The 20,334-nt window shown below is 40.4% G+C and overlaps 1 protein-coding gene across 26 annotated transcripts in view; it reads right to left on the minus strand.

Moving 5' to 3' along the window:
- The window catches only part of Rbfox2 (RNA binding fox-1 homolog 2), a 252,997-nt gene that overhangs the window by 40,378 nt on the left and 192,285 nt on the right, over nucleotides 1–20,334 (minus strand). For all 26 annotated transcript variants that reach the window (XR_014997860.2, XM_085678310.2, XM_085678315.2 and 23 more), the window contains one exon: nucleotides 11,978–12,202. Coding sequence is in view for 25 of the 26 variants with exons in the window: in XM_085678310.2 (XP_085534436.1) it covers nucleotides 11,978–12,202 (225 nt within the window). In the remaining variant the exon portion in view is untranslated. The remainder of the gene's footprint in view (nucleotides 1–11,977; nucleotides 12,203–20,334) is intronic.

Raw genomic sequence — 20,334 nt, forward strand, 5'->3', positions numbered from 1 at the left:
AACGATATTTTAAGACATTTATAGGATTGATATATTCCTTGTGGTCCTCATTTGGCAATTTAGTCTTACATTTTTACCATTCCCTATGCAGTGCATGTCAAACCTAATAATTTGAGCTGGTTAAAACAACATACATTTAAAAAGGAGTGAAATAGGCTGTTCTTTCTAGCCTTTAAACAAAACAAAACAAAACACAAACAAGACATAGTCTCTCATGTAGCCCAGGCTGTCATGGAACTCTAGAGATTCACCAGCCTCTGCCTCTCAAGTGCTAAGATTAAAGGTGTGCACTACCAACACCCAGCTTTATTATCTTAACTGAAACAGAACCGAGTCTAGCAGATTCTTCTGAGTGACACAGAAAACTTCCCTTGACCTAATGTTCAGGCTAAAGGACACTGTGAATCAGAGAGGTACTTCTTTTGGCTTAATATGAATCCTGAAATAAAGTCAGCAACTTAAAATATAAAGGATGATCAAGAATAAACTTTGAATGAAATAAACATTTGCTTTTTAAGTTATTCTAAGGATGGCACCTTTTTTTGATTTATTTTTGTTTTATGCACATTGGTGTTTTGCCTGCATGTATGTCTGTGTAAGGGTGTCAGATCCCCTGGAGGTAGAACTGAACCTGGGTCCTCTGGAAGAAGAGCCAGTGCTCTTAACCACTGAGCCATCTCTCCAGTCCCAGGATGGCAGCTTTGCACTTCATCCCATATAGGCCTTCCTGGTGCATTAAATGTGTAATGGCTTGTAGGATGTAAAAATAGCAAAAAAGGAAGGGCTATAGAGCAATGTTCTGCAAAAGTACAGGATTTTCGACTCCCAATGGGAGCACAATGCAGACTAAACAAACAAATTCAAAGATGAAACAGTATCACAAGCACCTCTACATAGTCAAAGCAAGAATCATCAACTGTAACAAAATCTTATTCAAGTACCTTCCAACCTGTCTCTCTTATCTCACAACTGTATCACGTAAACCCCTTTCAATCTTTAAAAGCATCAGATTTAGTCTTTAGAATGCCAACCTGCCACACAGTTAAAACATCTAAGCGAGTTTTACATACGACTCACATGTGCCACTCATGTTGCCTGTCATGGTGCACGTGCACTGGCAGAAGAAATAGGGAGGAGTGATTCTTCAGAGCTGTTGTTCCTGGGGGTTTACTGTTTTGAAGACTAAATTTAGGAAGGTCATAAGCAAAGAGTGGCTGGTTCTCCAGTCTCCAGTGAGTACTTGTTAATTATAGGAAGACCTAGCAAGTAGCAAACTGATAGCCATTTTCAAAATTTTTAAGTCTTCTAAAATTTCTTTCTTTCTTTTCAAAAAATAAATTTATTTTTATTCAAAACATTGGGTGTTTTGCTTACATGTACGTCTGTGTGAGGGCATCAGATTCCCTGGAACTGGAGTTACAGACAGGTGTGGTGACTTGCCATGTGGTTGCTGGGAATTGAACCCAGGTCTTCTGGGAAGAGCAGTCACTGCTTTTAGCCACTGAGCCATCTCTCTCCAACCTCCGAAATTTTAAGTCTAGGGCAATTTAAAGAGGAGATTTGCCAGGCAGTGGTGATGGCAGTGGTTCACACCTTTAATCCCAGCACTCAGGAGGCAGAGGCAAGTGGCTCTCTAAGTTTGAGGCCAGCCTGGTCTACAGAGTAAGTTCCAGGACTGTCGGAGCAACAAAGAAAAACCTTGTCTCAAAAATATCAAGATAACAATAAGTAAGTAATTTAAAATGAAGATTTAACAGTAAAATATCATCAGCAAAAATATACAAATCAGGAACTGAGGATATGGCTCAGTGGTTAAGAGCAGTTGCAGCTCTTGCAGAATCATAAGCACAGCCCGCATGAATCTTCATCAGAAAGTACACCCATACAGCCAAGAAACGGAAGCAAGAAGCAAGGCCCACTCCAGTCCTCAGTCCTTGACAAAGTCATTGCTGTGCTAATTTGTACATCCACCCTCCCTTCTTTAAAGTATCCCACTGCATAAATAAACAGAACTCATCTTAGTTAGTGCCTGTTAACAATAATTTTTTTTTGTTTGCGAGCATCTCATTCATGTCTTTGGGTACTAGCTGAATACATACCCAGGAGTGGACCTGTTGGGTCAAGGACATGTATGCTTTATCAACACCACCCCCCATCTAAAGTGGTTGTACCTGCTGGGCTTGTGCTCTTCGTACTTGCAATACAGTTGTTGGAGCCTTTTGGTGGGGGACAATGGCTTTACACTGAAGCCAAACGTATGTTTTTTTTGGACACTGGTCATCTTAAATATCTATGCAAATCTTTTATCCATTTTTAAACTGGGATGTTTGGCATTTGCTTATGATTACAGGTGTTCTTTATAAAACAGTTTTTCCAAAAATTACTTTACTTACTGTATGAACGCTGTGTGTGTGTGTGTGTGTGTGTGTGTGTGTGTGTGTATGAGTATGTGGGGGAGAGGGGTTGCCCTTAGCTGAGGGAACAAGGGTTTGCCTCTCATGAACATGGCTTCAGATTGTCTTTCCTCTCTTTATACTGCCTGTTTCTCTCTCTTCCCCTTCTCCACTTCTATGATTTTACCGGAAAACAGGAATTCCCCACATGATAACTGTAACTATTTATTTAATGCATATTGTATGTTAGACCTGCCCTAGGTTTACTAGCTGTCAGATACTAGCTAAGGATTTTAATGTAAATTTTTCATAACCCTACACAGTAGGTAATTTTTTTCTTAACGAGCATAGTAGATGCTATTTTAATCCTCATTTCCAGATAAGAAGTCAGAGGAATAAAAAGGCTGAGACAGGATTTGAACCCAGGTAACCGAGCTCCACAGCATACGTTCTTTTTTTTTTTTTAAAGATTTTAAAATTATATTAGTTATGTATAGTTTTTTATGACTACATGTGGGTATGTGCACATAAGCGAAGAAGCCTGCTGAGGCCAGATGCATGAGATTGTCTGGAGCGGGACTTACAGATAATCACATAGCAAATGGTCTCCAAAAACAAGTAAGATCCCAAAGATGAAAAATTGTACATCTGCACAGGGCACATGTGAGAAGTATCTGAAGGGCTGGAAAATGTCTGTGTAAGTTCATGATGAATGTGAGCACCCAGGCTGTTGCTGCCCTACCATATACATCACATTAGGATACACAAAACACATTATAACGTTTTAAGTAATAAATGAATCACAGACAATAATGATTGAGACAAAGTTCTTGCTATGTAGCCTTGCATGGCCTGGAACTCATAGAGATCCCCTGCTATTTTATGATTATTATAAAACTTTACTATAAAAATTTTCAATAAAAAGTTATACTATTTGTTTCATATTTTTTTTAATTAAAGAGACAGAGTACCATGTAGCAGAGTGGTTCTTAACCTTCCTAACACTATGACCCTTTAATACTGTTCCTCATGCTACTGTGACCCCCCAAATTATTTTCATTGTTACTTCATAACTGTAACTTTGCTACTGTTATGAATCATAATATAAATCTGTTATACAGATGGTATTAGGTGACCTCTGTGAAAGGGTTGTTGGACCCCCAAACGGGTAGTGAACCAAAGGCTGAGAACTGCTGACTGCAGAAGTTGCCTGGAGCTCCTGATCCTGCTTTCTCCATCTCCGGAGAACTGGAATAAAAATGTGTGTCACCAGAGCCAACTAGTTTTTAAAACTCTTGTGATAACACTTAGTTTTAAAAACATAAACTCTGTACAGCTACAGAAAATGCTTTCTTTTTATCTGTGATGGTTAGCGTTGTCAACTTGACACAACCTAGATCACCTGGGAAGAGGGTGTGGTCACTGAGTGACAGGAGTTTTCTGGCTCCATTATAACATTCTTTTGAGATAGGGTCTTACTATAGCCTTGGCTGGTCTGGAACTTGCTATATAGACCAGGCTTGCTTCAGACACAGAGATCTGCCTGGCTCTGACATGCCCGATTCTCCAAGACAATCTTAAAGAACCACTGTCCTACATTTGGCCCATCATTGACCAGGACGTTGTCCTACTGTTTCTGAGCATAACTTAGGAGCCATAAAGATCACAGGGGACACGAAATTTTCTGATATTTGTAGTAAAGTCTGGATTTGTTAATAGCAACTTTGGTCAGTTTTCCCCTTAAAAAGATGGGTCTACTCCTTCTCAAGAGAATGTCTGTCACATATTCAGATCAGAGTATCAGTCCACCCATAAGACAGCAGTGAACTCAGCCTGCAGCCCAGTGACAATGCTCTTGCTTGTGGCAAGGAAAACATTTTGGCATAGATAACACATGCTATGAACACCTTTCTTTCTACCACAGGGAGTATGAAAAGGAGCAACTAGCTATTCAGTGGTGGGAATGACAGTCTTAGTAGCTTTCATTGGTGACATGAAGGGTACAATGACTACCACCAGCATGGTTTACTATCACTGTTTTGATTCCTGCTAAGGTATTGGTAATTTTGCCTACTATTGCTTTTGGATTGACGCAAAAGCCAACAAATGTAGTGAAAACGGCAGGTGTTGTATTGTATTATCATGAAAACTTCTTAACCCAGTTGTCCTTCAAAAAAAAAAAAAAACCCCTGGGAACTGCCAATGATCTGTGACCACATGAAGAAAGCCACTGCCACAAACAAATGCCCCATCCTGTATTCTCCTCCAACTCACTGCAGTTTTTATTTATTCAGTTATTTTTAAATAACAGGTATGGAAAAACAGTATCTGCCTCCTAAAAGTATCTTTAAATTTTTTCTTTTAGATTTTTATTTTGTCTGTAATGTGTATATCTGTTATACACAAGCCTGGGATCCACGGAAGTGAAAAGACAAAGGTGGATTCCCTGGAACTGAAGTTATGGGTGGTTATAAACCACCACATAGGTACTGGGATCTGGGTCCCCTGCAAGAGCAACAAGTACTCTTAGCTTCTGAGTCAACTCTCCAACTCCAATAGTGTATTTCTAAAGCCTTACCCCCGTCATCAGTCACTGAAGCTGAATTATACCATTAAGCGTTCTCCTATTAAGTGTTGTTTTTAAAAAGGGGCAGGCACAGCTAGGCAGTGGTGGCGCACACCTTTAATCCCAGCATTTGGGAGGCAGAGGCAGGTGAATCTCTGTGAGTTTGAGGCCAGCCTGGTTCCAGGACAGCCAGGTCTGTTACACAGAGAAAGAGAAACCCTGTCTTGAAAAACCAAACCAAACCAAAAACAAACAAAAACAAGACAGGCTTGGGCTCTCAAGAAAAATGTAATTCAGTAGATACACTTTTTATGCTTGACTTCTTCAAAAGTTTTGGCTATTTAGGCTTGTTGTGCTTTAGAAGAATTATCTGTACATACAGGACTGGGCTCCTTTCCTCTTTACAGGCCAGGATACAGTCCTTAATTGCTATTGTGTTCACCAACACACAGTGAGGGACCAAATGACCATCAAAACAAGCTCTCGGATGTATGTTAACATTAATTTCTAAAATTCCTTTTAAAAATAGACTCTAGAATTCAATGTCCAGTTCTCATCTTCGAATGAGAAGTCCTTTCTCTCCCAACAAGACAGGAGCATCCACTCCAACACAGGCAAGAGCTGCACTCACAACAGCTGAGCTTACAGCAATAATCAACAAAACACTGGCCCCGTGCAGTGGCATACTGCAATCCCAGGACTCGGAGGATGAGGCAGAAGAGTATTGAGTTTAAGGCCTGTCTGGGATACAAAGCGAACCCCACCTCAAAAATCCCAGGGCTGGGGATGTAACTCAGAGACAAGCACTTCTCTAGTTCTCATATGCAAAGTCCTGGGTTGACCTGCGGCATCACCAGAATGACATGAAGTGTTCACAGCAACCGTGTCACAGGCTTGTGCGTTTCTCGTTTATTTTCACTGAATTCCAACAAAGGTGACTATTAGTTTCATTGCACAGAGGATGCTTTATTCAACCATTATATGGCTGCCTACTTGTCTACTTATTTTGCTTAAATCATTTGTCCAATTCTGGACTCTCCACCTTCATTATTTCTCTTGCATTCACTTCCTCTACATAGCCATTATGGCCCCAGTAAGAACCACACTTGTGACTCACTACAGAGCCGGGCACTTCAGCTTCTCGCATCCCTGCTGCCTATGCTGCAACATACTATGTTCTAGGAGTATATTTTACTCACTTTATTTCTTTGCTCAAAACTTCCAACAAAGTCCTTGATTCTCATCCCAGTGTTCAAATGTTCTTACCAATTTATGCTCAAATGATTTTTCTCCCACAGGCCTTCAACAAACACCCCTGACCTTTGTCCAAACCGGAATCCATGCTTTGACCTAGACATTTTGGTTCCTTCTCTTTAGCCCTGAACTGAGATGTGACTTCCTTAATCCTTTGTATCACCATCTATTCAGGCTTGAATTCCTACTGCTGATAATACAAGGACCAGACCAATTACAACAATTACTGAAAAACCCAGCCTCTCCCTCTTGAGCATATCTATACTTTGTTTCATCTTTTTTCCAAAAAGCATCAAGTTCTGGGCATTGGGAGAAGTTATGGGATGCAGAGATGAACACAACTGAACTTTCTCTTTAGAAGCTTCAAAAGGCAGGAAGGCTTTCTGGTAATGACAACATCTACATGGGCTGAGTGACAAGATGCTCACAGCATGATAAGACTAATAAATATGCATACAATCTATTTCCACTGGGCTTGAGCAGGGGAATCTGAGTGGCACAGTGAAGGGTATGGACGTAGAATTCCCTACTTGGGTTGTTTTACATGTCACAATAAAACAGTCTGAAAAAGTATTTTAAACTGAAAGGTGTTACGCAAACTCAGGTTATGATTAATTAATTTGCTTCCTATCTGCCTTTTGAATTTAACTGGCCATGAAAACTGCTAGACTATTTTATGAGATACACAAGCAGATGGTAAAAGTTTAGTAGAGTAAATGTTAGGTCTGAGTTTTACTGCTCAACTCAGTCTCTAAGTGATATATTCCCATCTCCTACAAGTGTGGGAGGAGAGTGAGGAAGAAGCCTCAGGCAGCAACCAGTGTCAAACTGGTAAGACTCTAACAGGACAGTCTGAGCTTGAGGCTGTGGTCTGACTGGGATGAGGAGTGAACTCGCCAGAGAATTCACTTTTTCCTAGGAAAAAGAGAACTACAGAAAAGCTAGACAAACTCTCCTTTTCCATGGAGGGTGCAAAACCACACAGGTAAGAAGGAGTAAAGGAAGATAAAATAGAAACAACAGAAAGAAAACCCAAGGCAGACTTGAGAATGAGCTGGCTGAACTCTGAATGCATCTCCTAGCGGCCAGGCAGCCAACAGAGTGAACTGGGTTCCCTAAAGCTGCAGGGGTTTCAGGAGCACCTGCCTTCCAGCTGGGAAGGGGAGGGGAGGAAAAAGGGGGAGGGAGGGAGGGAAAGGAAGAGAGAGAGCCCTGCAAGAGCGAGCGGGGGGGGGGGGGGGGGAGGGAGAAGAAACATTATCAGGTAGAAACATCAGTGTCCTGGCAATGGCATTCCAGTATGGGCAGACCGCTTAGAACACATGTGCATATGCCTTTCGTCAGAAAACAAACAAAACAGAGTCACTATGGAAAGAAGGAAAGAGCAAAGTGTGATCCAGATTAAATACATGTGCAGTAAAAACAAAAACAATAAAACAATAACACACAAAGAAGAGTGGTAGGAGAAAAATCTGTAGCATAATAAAAACAATAAAAAAGGAAAAGAGAAAAAGAGCAGTAACCAGAAATGGACCCAGGCCCAGATGTTAAATTGAACATGACTGCCAATGTAGCAAATACAAATACAGCTCGGGAATTAAGAAAAAATATCACAGCAAGTAAGAAATCTGTATACAGAAATACACAGAACAATGGCAATTCCAGAATTAAAAAGTGAAATAACAAATAAATTTACTAGATTGAGAGCAATGGCAGATCTGGGATGGTTCAACAAAGATGGAATCAGCTGAAAGCAGAAATTATTAAATTGAACGACAAAAGAGAGAATAAGTACTGGAGACAAACTTTCAGATTTTATTGAGATTTAGATTAAACTTTAAATTGAAATAAAAGTCTCAGAAGGAAAATAACAAGTGTTCCCCTTACTTACACAGAATAATAAGAGAGACAAGCAGATGGAGCTGTGCTGGTTAGTCTTGAAATTAGTTTCAAATCAACTTGACACAATTTAAAGTCATCTGGGAAGAGAGAACCTTGGCTGAGAAAGTGCCTCCCAGGGGCATTTTCTTGATTGGTTATTGATGCGGAGGGCTCAGCTCACTGTAGGTGGTGCCAGCCTGGGCTGGTGGTCCTGGGTGCCATGAGAAAGCAGGCTGAGTGAGCCAGTAGACAATGTTCTCCATAACTTTGGCTTCAGTTCCTGCCTCCAGTTTCCTAACTTGAGTTTCTGTCTTTATTCCCCTTCGAAGTTGGACTGTAATGTGGAAGTTTAAGATAAAATAAACCCTTTCTTCACTAAGTTTTCTTTGGCCACGTTGTTTTACACAGTAACAGAAACCCTAATTAACAGGAGCAGAGGAAAAGAGAAAGACATGCAACATGGTAAATGGCAGGCACACCTATCCACATTAACAACTACATGAGAATGCTCATGGATCAGAAAAAAGATGGACATTTCTAGAGTAGATAAAGAAGCAAGATTTAATTTTTTGTTGTTGTTTGAGACAGGTTCCCCCCTCCCCCCCCCCCGTAACCCTGGCTGTTCTGGAACTCACTATGTAGACCAAGTTGGCTTCAAACCCAGAGATCCACCTGCGTCTGCCTCTTGAGGGCTGGGATTAAAGATGTGTGCCAACACTGTAGGCCTTGATACTCCTTAAAATGAGATATATGTTAAAGACACTAAAATAAATAAAAAGACCTATCATATAAACAGCAAACACAGAAGGGCTCATGTGATTATATTAAAATGAGACAAAGTATATTTTAAGGCAAGAAATGTGAACAGAGACAGAGACGGCATTTCTCTCTTCTATTTAGTAAACCACAAAATAAGTTTCATTAAACTTCAAAGGGTTTCAAACCACAATTGCTCTCTGTAGACCCGGTTGGCCTCGATCACACACAAATCTGCTTGCCTCTGCCTCCTGAGTGCTGAGAGTAAAGGTGTACACCATCATTGCTCAGATCAAAACTAAGGAAGTTTTAAGAATGTCTTAAAATGAAAATAATAGCACAATCTATCACTTTTTGTGTGTAGCACCTAAAAGAATTTTTACAGGAAACTTACAGCTTAAACACAGAAGGAAGAAATCCTGAAAAAAAAAATTCAATCACCTTAGCTTCTAATATGAAAAGCTAAAAAGGGTTTATGCTACTTTTCCAGAGGACCTGGGTGAGATAGCACCCAAGTAGCAGCTCACAACCACCTGTAATTCCAGTCCCAGGGTATTTGCTGCCCTCTTCTGGCCTCTGAGGGCACTGTATACACATGGTGCACAGACAGGCAGGCAGATACTCAACACAGAAAATAAAATGTAGAGGAGAAAGCGTCACATACCAATCAGGAAGAAGACAGTGAGATCAGGAGGGGACAGTATATCTTGGCACTGGGGAGAAACTCGGTGCAGTGTTTGCCTGATCACTGTGAGGATCTGAATTCAATTCCCAGAACTGAAGTGAAAAAGCCAAGTGTAAGGGCAGACACCTGTGATCTGAAGCAGAGGCAGACAGATCCCTGAGACCTGCTGGTTGACCAACCTTGCCTGCTCAGTGAGTTCTAGGCCAAGGAAAAAACAAGATGGGTGGCTTCCAAGGAACCACACCTGAGTGTGGCCTCTGGACTCTACATGTGGTACACACATGTACGGTGTGCACATGCACCTACAGAAACATACATACACCCACATCCTCACACACAAATAAATACAAATCTTAATTTGTAGACTGACCAGAGAAGGCATAAATTATCAAAACCAAGAATAAGTCAGGCATGGTGATGCACACTTTTAATTCCAGCACTTGAGAGGCAGAGGCAGGTGGATCTCCGAGTTCGAGGTCAGTCTAATTTACAGAGCAAATTCTAACACAGGCTACCAGGCCCTAAAGCTAGAGAAACCCTGTCTCAAAAACTACCACCACCAACCAACCAACAAACAAACAACAATAAAAAACAAAAACAAAAACCCACCAAGAAAGTAAAAAAGGAGAAACAGCAGTTATAAAGACCATTTACTCTTCCTGAAATAGTTTGATGTTAAAATATCATAAAAGCCTTGAATACATATTATTTTTCCTTTTTCATTCCTTCATATTTATATATTTATTTATAAAAAATAATTTTTTTTTATAATTTATTTTATTTGGTTGAAATAGTTGTCTTAGAAAAGTCTGTGAGTTCACTATCATTTGAAAGATAACTGGACCATGTCTTACACAGGAGTCTGTATATTTCTTGTCCTGAAAAAATACTACAAGGAGCCTCTCGTTACCTCTCAGACCTAGATAGTGCCTTCGAACCAACTGGATATTAAATACACAAAAGTAACTATCATTAGAAATACAACATGTTTTCATGGAAACAACTTTTTTTCATGATGGGGTAGCTGATATCTAGAAAAATAAAATGAATGTCTTTGCAGGTTCTATCCACCTTTATATAACTGAAGCTTTTAGCTTCGTGAAGTGAATCTTACCAAGATGTTTAAAGCCTAAATAATGAACCCTTGTTCTAATGATACCGAGGAAAAACGGGATCTAATCATGAAAAACAGATTGATCTACACAACAGAACATTTCGACATTTAGAATAAAATCCTACACACAATATGATGTGATTGTAGGCATGTGTGATGACTGGATGGTATCTGTGTGATTGTAGGTATGTGTGAGATAGGTATCTGTGGTGAGCTTAGGGCATTTTCTTTTCCTTTATTAAGCAGTTAAGGGTGAGTTCAAAGAGGTGGTTGAGCTAGGGAATAGAAAACCAAGGACAGTCTGGATGGTTTTCTAACTGTGCTAGAAAATTATTAGGAGTTAGGCAGGAGCACAGGACAGTGCAGACTAGAAAACAAAACCATCATGGCTGCTATGCAGGGGAAGAAAAGTTAGAAGTAACTCGAGTGGTGTTAACACTTTGTATTTTTGAGACAGGGTCTTGCAAGTATATCAAGGCTGGCTTAGATTCTCTTTGTAACTCCAGTAGACCTTGAATTATGGCAATCCACCTGCCTCAGACTCTAGGGTGCTAAGATTTAAGACTGTGCCATCACCAGGCCCATCAGAAACCCTTGTAATGCTCCTGGCGGCTTTTGAGGTGGGCACTATGACCTTCATTTTCTTTTCTTTCAAGGAAAAGGAACATTAAATAACTTGCCTAAACTCATTCTTTTGAGGCCAGGTTGTGACTTAAGCTCAGCAACCCGAGTCAACCCCAAGCAGCTGGCAGAAGAGCTAAGATCTGGGAGAGGACATGAGAAGAGGACTGAGTTGACATTACTGCGGAACTGTGGCTGCTGAACTCCATAAAGATCAAGGGTAGAAATGAAGGCTAAGGAACCAGAGAAGCCTAGTGTTCGCTTACGAAAGTGAGTGACTTAAGGGTAAGTTATAAGTGTCTAAGTACAAATAAGACTTAAGAGTAAGACTTGATTGTAAGAATATAGAAAAAGCACCATAAAAAAAATATAGGGGTTTCAAGACCCAAACCCAGAATACCAAAACTGTTGAGAACAAGAGGAGGAGAAACTATCAGAACATCCATTGCTGAATAGGAAAACCAAGAGGGAGGGAGGCACAAACCAAATGGTCCAGTACTCTAGGGAACAGGGAGGGGCAATGAGCCTGCTGCTTTGAGACCGTGTGGGTGAGAGCCGTGTGTGGGGAATGGTACGACAGATGGTGCAGGAAGGAGGGTTCCAGAAGGACAACCAGTACATGCACAGACTAACTCAAACGGCTTTGTCTTTGGGGGAAGGTGAAGATTTCATACATCCTTCAACTTTGAATCTTCTACCCCACATACCGTGAGAGATCCATTTTGGTTGCTGGGTGAATTGCTATTTTGCTCTCCGTGGGCCTGTGTACTCCCGTAGAGCGTCAGGTTATGTTCACTGGTCTGGCCGGCATAGTCCTGAGTGTGTGGCACTCCGTATTCTGTGGGAATTCCGTTCTGTGGAGGTGGTGGGAACGGGATGGTAGTAAAAGGCTGAACCATTGCGTCAGGAGTTGTTGTTGGCTCCTGGTTACCCTAGAGCAAGCGACAGGAGAGAGAACAGTGAGTGCATAAATCTTCATTATAGAATGACTTACAAGGTAAGTATACAGAGCTCTGGCATGCTTTCTCACTGTCTCCCACTCAGGAAAAAACTGTTTTAGATAACTCTCACTCTTTAAAAAAGATTATCTTTATTTTATTTGAGTGTTTTGCTTGAAAACATGTACATGTACCACATGCATGCCTGGGGTTCACAGACATCAGGAGGAGGAATAAGATCCCTTAGAACTGGAGTTACAAATGGCCATGCCACCATGTGAGTGCTGCGAACTGAACTTGGCTCCCCCTGCAAGAGCAACAAGTGTTCTTAACCACTGAGCCATTTCACCAGCCTAACCAAAACAAGGTAACTCTAATTCCTTATTAGGCGAGCCTGTGTAGGAAACCAAAGAGAAGCAATTAAAATAATACATGGTATCTAGAAGACTGACACCACAAATTAAAGTCCGGAAACAAGACATGGCCTCTAGAATTTTAGAGTTCAGAAGATAAAATAGTATTAAATAATCAGCTTAGAGTTTTAGACATCAAAGTAGAGAGCTACTTAAATTACTACGAGGTTAACAATAGAACTTTCCTTCAGTTAAAAATAGAAGGGACCAGCGAGATGGATCGGTGGGTAAAAGCACATGCTTAACAACCTGAGTTTGATCCCTGTAACCCACAGTGAAGAGAAAACTGACTCCTGAAAGTTGTCCTCTGACATCCACACATGTGAACCCAGAACCTACCCCCCCAAAACAAATGTCAAAATATATTAAAAGCAGACTGGATATGGCATGTTTTTCATAGTTATTATGAGTTTTGAAAGCTGAAGTCACAGTACCCCTCAACCTCCATTCCCAGATGCTTTGAGACAGAGATTTGGGATACAGAATTTTAACTGTGTGACATGAAAGTGGGGGTTGTTGGCAGTGGGCGGGTGGGAGGAGAGCAAGTGGATGCGAGGTAGGAGGAGAGATGATAACAAAATCAAGTGCTGCTTGAAAATGTTGTAACGAAACTCATGCTTGGTATGCTAATTAAAAAAATAAAATTTAAAAAGATGAAGTAACTACAGAAACTGAAGCCATTTTGGTGTCATGGCCTCTGTCTCCTGTCTGTTCAATCTTGAAGGTCAAATATAAAAAGAAATCTTATGTTACAGATTCAGAAAAGCCCATCATGGTCCCACTTCTCAACAAGAACTCCCAATATTCCAACTCACCCAAGAAAAGCAAATGCCACTATTTTACTGATCATACAAGTCTACAGTATCTTAGGCTACTGGAAATAGATTCTAAGATGGCCAGGTATCACAATAAAGGTAAGCACTTAGCTAAGTTGCACCTTCCCTAATGTTTAAGATGTTAAAAGACTGGGTAACACAGAAAAATTGGGTTTGTAACACTGGTTCCCTGTTAGCTATGAACAAAGAGGCAATAATTCCCCCTCTCCCTAGTCCCGATTATCCACTTTGCCCTTGGTTTGAGAAGGAATTCTCTAGCCTGTGAAAACTGCAGGGAGCTAAACTCAGAGCATTTTCTAAACATTAATCCAGGCTTTCACCATCAAACATGTTAACTGTTAACATGTTTCAAAAAAGACAAATTCAAAGCTATCCAAAGATCTCATGCTGCTGGGTGGTGCACGCCTTTTATCCCAGAACTGGGGAGGCAGAGGCAGGCAGGTATCAGTGAATTCAAGGCCAATTTGATCTACAAAGTGAGTTCCAGGACAGCCTGGACTGCTACACAAAGAAACTCTGTCTCAAAAACCGAAAAAGTCCCAAGTCTCTTGTGTGCTCACTCCACCATTGAGGCATATCCAGCCTGCTCAGGTCACTTTTATCTATTTATTTTTATTTAGTTACTTAGTTAGTTACTCACCAGATCTCATTAGAGATGGTTGTGAGCCACCATATGGTTGCTGGGAATTGAACTCAGGTCCTTTGGAAGAGCAGAAAGTGCTCTTAACCTCTGAGCCATCTCTCCAGCCCCCTCAGGTTACTTTTAAAAGAAGGTTTAGCTAGCATTAGTACAGTTATTCTGCAAACACTGAAACATAACAATGAACAAAGGCTATTATAAATGAAAAACAAAGATGTGGTGGAAGATTCATTGTTCTTAAAAATGATCATCCACCCCAATCAACCACCACAAACCCAACCAAACTCTCCTCAGGCATTTTTAACACACTGACAAGTTATTAAAGGGTATGGAAACTCAACTGAAAAGTGAAAACAATTCTGAAAGAGTACTAAAAAATTAAATAAATAAATGAAAGCAGCTTCACCACTCCCTGACTTCAGATGTCTTCTTCTTCCAGTGCCAGCATCAGAATGGTGGCTGCGGAGGACAGACAGAACAGAACAGAGCAACCCAGAAGCTTAAGACAGGAAACCTAAAAAACAGAAAGCAGGGCCCACCATACTGCCAACTCAAAGGCAGCAAGACAAGTCAAGGTTAAAAGAGAAATCTTAAACTATGGATAAACAATGCGTGGAAATGAACCCCTCGGCCCCATGCCGCAAAGCCCCCTGGAGATGTGAAAGGCAGCTTGAAGAAATAACAAAACTAGCTGTAAGATTTCCAGAAGTATAAGAAAAATCAATGAAAAATCCTCAGGACAGAAGTAAGAACCATTAAGAAGAAACCAACAAACAAAATTCATCAATATTTTTAAAAATCTGTTCTTTGAAAGACGCCATCAAGACACCAAATTAAAAAAAAAAATGCCTCAGAGACTATGAGACAATATACAGCTAGCAGATGACCAGAGATAGGATTTAGAAAGAAACTTTTTATAAATATGTATAACAGTCAAAAGAACAAACTCACCAATGGCAAATAAGACTACATGTTTAGAATTAAAAATGTGTAAGGTGTATATATATATTTTAAACTTGTTATTAAAATAGTTTATTATAAAATACAGCATATACAAAACAAAATTTGAATAACTAAAAGTGGTAATTTGTTTTGAATACTTAACACTAATAATCCAAACGGCATACACATGTGGGAGGTGGCAGACTGGGTGTTTTTCTCATTTGTATAGGAAAGCTACCAGGGACGTTGGAGAAGGGAGAAAGGGAAGCCTGAAAAGGGGTGTGCATCATCAGACAGTGAAACTACCATAATCAAACAGAGTGCCCAAAGGGCTAATGGAGTACGGAGGAGCCTAGACAGTTCGGCTCACACAGAAGCTTCAACAGGAGAACCAAAGTAAGAGAAAAGATGGGAGTATAACTGAGGTGTGTGGGATTCTTAAGACAGGAAGCCTAAAAAATAGAAAGAAGTGAAAGGGAGCTTCGGCAATATTGATCAAGAAGTTAAGAAAAGAGGGGTGGTAAGAGATGGAACCTAGCAGACAAGTGGATTTTAAAGTCCAAAGAGGAAGCAACCAGAACAAAATGTGCAGAGGAAAGTCAGACACCAGGTTAACATGACTTGGAACCGAGAATTGCTTTACATAAAAATCTTTCCTTTACTTCTTAGAAATTATGCTATAAGGACACAATTTGTTGTTGTTACTTGAGACAAGGTTTCTCTGTGTAGCAACTCTGGCTGTCCTGGAATTAGCTCTGTAGATCATGCTGACCTTGAAGGACATAAATTTTTTATCTGTAATTTTTTTTTCTGGAAAAAGGTCCATTTTCCATTGCTACATAATTTATTTTTATTATCTAGAAATATGGTTTAATGTACATAGAATTTTAAATCTTATTTTTTAAACCATTTCAAACCTTTATCTATCAATCCATCCATCCATCTACCTACCTATTTTGTGTGTGTGTGTGTGTATGTGTGTGCTCGTGTGAATGCGCACATGTGCATGTGCGCACACACACATGTGTGAGCATTATGGTACATGCGTGGAAGTAGGAGGACAAGTTGATTCCATGTCCTCCCTCGATGTGAGTCCCTGGGATCAAATTCAGATTTGGTGACAAGTGCCTCTACCTACTGAGCCATCTTGGTAGTCCAGAATTTTAATACTTGATCATATCTTCCAAATCTTTTGGTGCTCTGCCTGTACCCATAGCTGGTAGAGCACACTGCTTCCACAGTCCTTAGAAGATTGAGGCCTGAAGACAGGCATGAAACATACAAAAATTTAAATTCAGGTGGATTGGAGGATGAGCAGAGTCTAACATACTGTCTTTCAGAAAGGGTCTACTAAGAAACACACGAGGGTTTAAAGACACAAGTTTCTAAGTTCAGATTAGTGGCCAAGGGACTTGCCTCTGGCTCTGATGTTGCTCTTCTTGAACTCTAACCTCCATTCTCTACCCCATCCCTGATGGTAATGAGACTAGGTACACAAGTACACAGTATGAATCACCTATGGGGCCACTCCTGACAGGGCAGGCTCAGTCAACTGAAGAAACACACCAAGTGGTGGGAGATGGGGAGAAATGTAATGTTTCTAGGGTTCAGTCGTAGTTTAAGCACTGCAGAGATACAGCCACAGAGGAACTATGTCTTCCAGAAGAGTGCAAGGTGGGTGCAAGCCTCCACCAGGAGGTCAGGAATACTTTTACTTAGAGAGATGTGACTGACAGCAAATACTTTTTCAATTGTCTGCTAAAAAAAAAAAAAATAAAGTATCTGTTTATTCACTAAGAGAATAGACTTTGGGATAAAGCTTATGTTTTTTACACAAGCCGAGGGAATTATTTAAACAGAAATTATGAGAGAACGATCAGGAACCACAAATGCAAGCAAAAACAGCAGAATACCAGAGATGGAAAAGAGAATCTCAAGTGTTGAAGATACAATAGAGGAAATAGACTTATCAGTCAAAGAGAATATTCAATCTAACAAAAGCTTAATACAAAATATTCAGGAAATATGGAACACCATGAAAAGACCAAATCTAAGAATAATAGGTACAGAAGAAGAAGTCCAACTCAAAAGCACAGAAAATATATTCAACAAAGTGTATGTTTTGTAGCATTTGTTTTGGCAAATATATTATGGTTATTGTTTTTCATCAGAAATCTGAAGTCATTTAACATTCTTAAATGTTAAGAATTGTGGTTCTGGTGCACAGCTTTAATCCCAGTACCTGGGAGGCAGAGGCAGGCGAATCTCTGTGAGTTGGAGGCCAGCCTGGTCTGCAGAAGTAGTTTAGGACAGCCAAGGCTACACAGAGAAACTCTGTCTTGAAAAACAAAAACAAAACACCCTAGTTTAACTAGGATGATACTAATCAAAGGAATAAAATATTTTTCCTTTCAAGTATTTTACAAATGTCATATTTATTCCCTGGGAATTGTTTTGGTAGGCTCAAATTTCAAACTTGGTCTGCCTTTATAAAAACCAATTAATTAATAGGGCTGGGAAAATGGCTCAGTTGTTAAGGTGCTTGTTAGGCAAGCATGAGGACCCAGGTTTGATCCCAGCACCCATGTGGAAGCCAGGTATGATAATATACACCTGTAATCTCAGAGCTGTCTCAAAACTAAGATGGAAGGCAACTGAAGATATTGTACATCAACTTATAGGCTCCACACGCATGCATATGTACAGAAAAGCATGTATGTGTACACGCACACCACCACACACATGTGCAAACACATGCATATCAAAAGAGATATGAAAATCTCTCAGTTGGAAGAACCTGAGTAAAGAGGATTACTAGTTAGATCTGTTGGCAAAGTGGAGAATTTTGCCACATCTGTGACAAAAGGAAGAAAGCATCTCCATAACTGTCACCACAGAAAGATAAGGAAAAAAGCAGTAGATTTAAAATCTAGAGGCAGGGCCTGGGACAACGCTCAATGATCATTATACCTGTCTTGTAAATGTGAGGGCCCAAGTCTGGAAACTCAGAACCCAGTAGTGATTAGCTGTCCTGGTGGCTGGCTGATGGCCTCAGGCTGGAAAGCAGAGTTGAATCTCTAGAGCACGCTGACTGGCCAGACTGGCCATTTGCAAGCTCAGAGTTTGTGACCCTCAAAAGATACGGTAGAAAGCAAGAGAGGAAGACTCCAGACATCCATCCACATGAATGTTCACACATGTGCATTCACACAGATAAGTGCACCCCACACACATAAACATATATATATATATATATATATATATATATATATATATATATATACATATATACCTACAAATGCAAACCACATACACATATACATAAAAAAGAAAACAAGCTGGGCCGGGGTGACACACGCCTTTAATCCCAACACTTGGGAGGCAGAGGCAGGCAGATTCTTCTGAGTTTGAGGTTAGCCTAGTCTACAGAGTAAGTTCCAGGACACCCAAAGCTACACAGAGAAACCCTGTCTGGAGTGGGGGGAGGGAGGGAGGGAGGGAGGGAGGGAGGGAGGGAGGGAGGGAGGGAGGGAGGGAGGAAGGGGGGAAAATAATAAAATCTAAACTCAATTTAAAAAGCAGTTTGTAAGGCTGAAGAAATGGTTCAGCAGTTAAGAGCACTGGCTGGCTGCTCGTCCAGAAGACTCAAGTACAACTCCCAGCAAGGCAGCTCACACCTGACTGTAACTCAGTTCCAGGGAATTCAATACCTCTTCTTGCCTCTCAAGGGTACCAGGCATACATGTGATGCACAACCACAGATACAAGCAAAACACTCACACATATAAAATCATTCAAAAGTGGTTTGTAGAAGAATGATTAAAAAAAAAACACAGAAAAAAAAAAAACAACAGCTCCTTAAGCACGGAAGACAAACAAGGGTGATAGGCAGCAGACCATTCCAGTCTGTTAAATGCATACTTGAAAGCTACTGTGCTGCCCTCAAACCTCTCCTTTGTCTAAAATACTCTCCATTAAAAAAGTCTAAAACCAGCCAAGTTACCTAATATACCATATTTATTTTCTTATGGAAGGCCTGCAAGAATGATTTCCTTGCCAGCAACCAAGTTTCACAGTGGAAGTGTTGAGGTCTAACCCTAAAATACTTCTGATGAAGTTTTAAAAAGAAGAATTCTACTACATATCTAAACATGGCGCCTCCACGAAACTTTACATTTTTACATCTGGATGAAAAATCCGAAAGTTATTTTTTCACTTATGTTTCTGGAACTTGGTAAATAAATGACCGGGATCCTTAAAAGACTCACAAAATCAGATGAACTGTTTATATAATAAGGAGACTACTAACAGAAAAATCTATTGTCACTGGAAAATGAACAGAATTGTTATTTATTTCAATCGAGGCAGTCTCAACAGTTTGCTGGAATACTGACCCGAGAGGCCAGGAACAAGTGCCACATCCCAGCTCTCCACTTCCATACATTCACAGTTCACCTCTCTCCTGACAGCAGGTATGCCCATATTTTCTTGGTCCTAGTTCCCTACTCAGAAGAAACTATGTTTAAAAATCTAAGGATTGCTATCCTTTGCAGTAAAGCAGCGTTTGGAGTGATGCAGTGGCGGGATGAGGTTGTGGGCTGCAGCGGGGACTAACATGTTCTGTAATTCAGTAGCACTGCTTTAGAGGGGTGAGTGACAGGGGGAGTCAGCAGCAGCAGCTCTCCAGGGCTGTGCTTCTAGAAGGGTGCTGGTCAGGAGGAAGGAAACAGTTGCTGTAAACACACATTTTCTGTAAGTAAAGGATCATCTCAACGGAGCCCACAAAGAGAACAAACACTATCATTTTCCAAAACTGAAAACTTACTAAACTGCAGGCCTAACAGTTGATCCTTCTCTTATAACTAAACTAAACCTAACTAAGGTTGAGTGTGTTGCTGCCATGTAAAGTGCTGAACACACCAGTGCAATCCCAAGCACTTGTGAACAGTTACTACAACAAAAAAGCAAACAGGTAATGTACTATGTTTACTTCCACGCTTAGAACAAAAATAAACGACAGAAGCTGGAGCACACTGCAAGCTTATCTCTAAATCATTCTCTCTCTCTCTCTCTCTCTCTCTCTCTCTCTCTCTCACACACACACACACACACACACACACACACACCTTGACTTACTTAGAGAAAAATGACAATACAAACTTCTCCCCTGAGGCTGAGCTTTGCTATCTCACACATCACTGAATATTTAAACAGGAAAATAAATATTTTAGAACAAAAATATCTGAACCAATAGTCTATTAGATTAAATGTGACAACTCTGTAATAGTCTTAATG

This window comes from Myodes glareolus, chromosome 19 (assembly GCF_982192425.1).
Source record: "Myodes glareolus chromosome 19, mMyoGla1.1, whole genome shotgun sequence".
NCBI classification, from domain to species: domain Eukaryota; kingdom Metazoa; phylum Chordata; class Mammalia; order Rodentia; family Cricetidae; genus Myodes; species Myodes glareolus.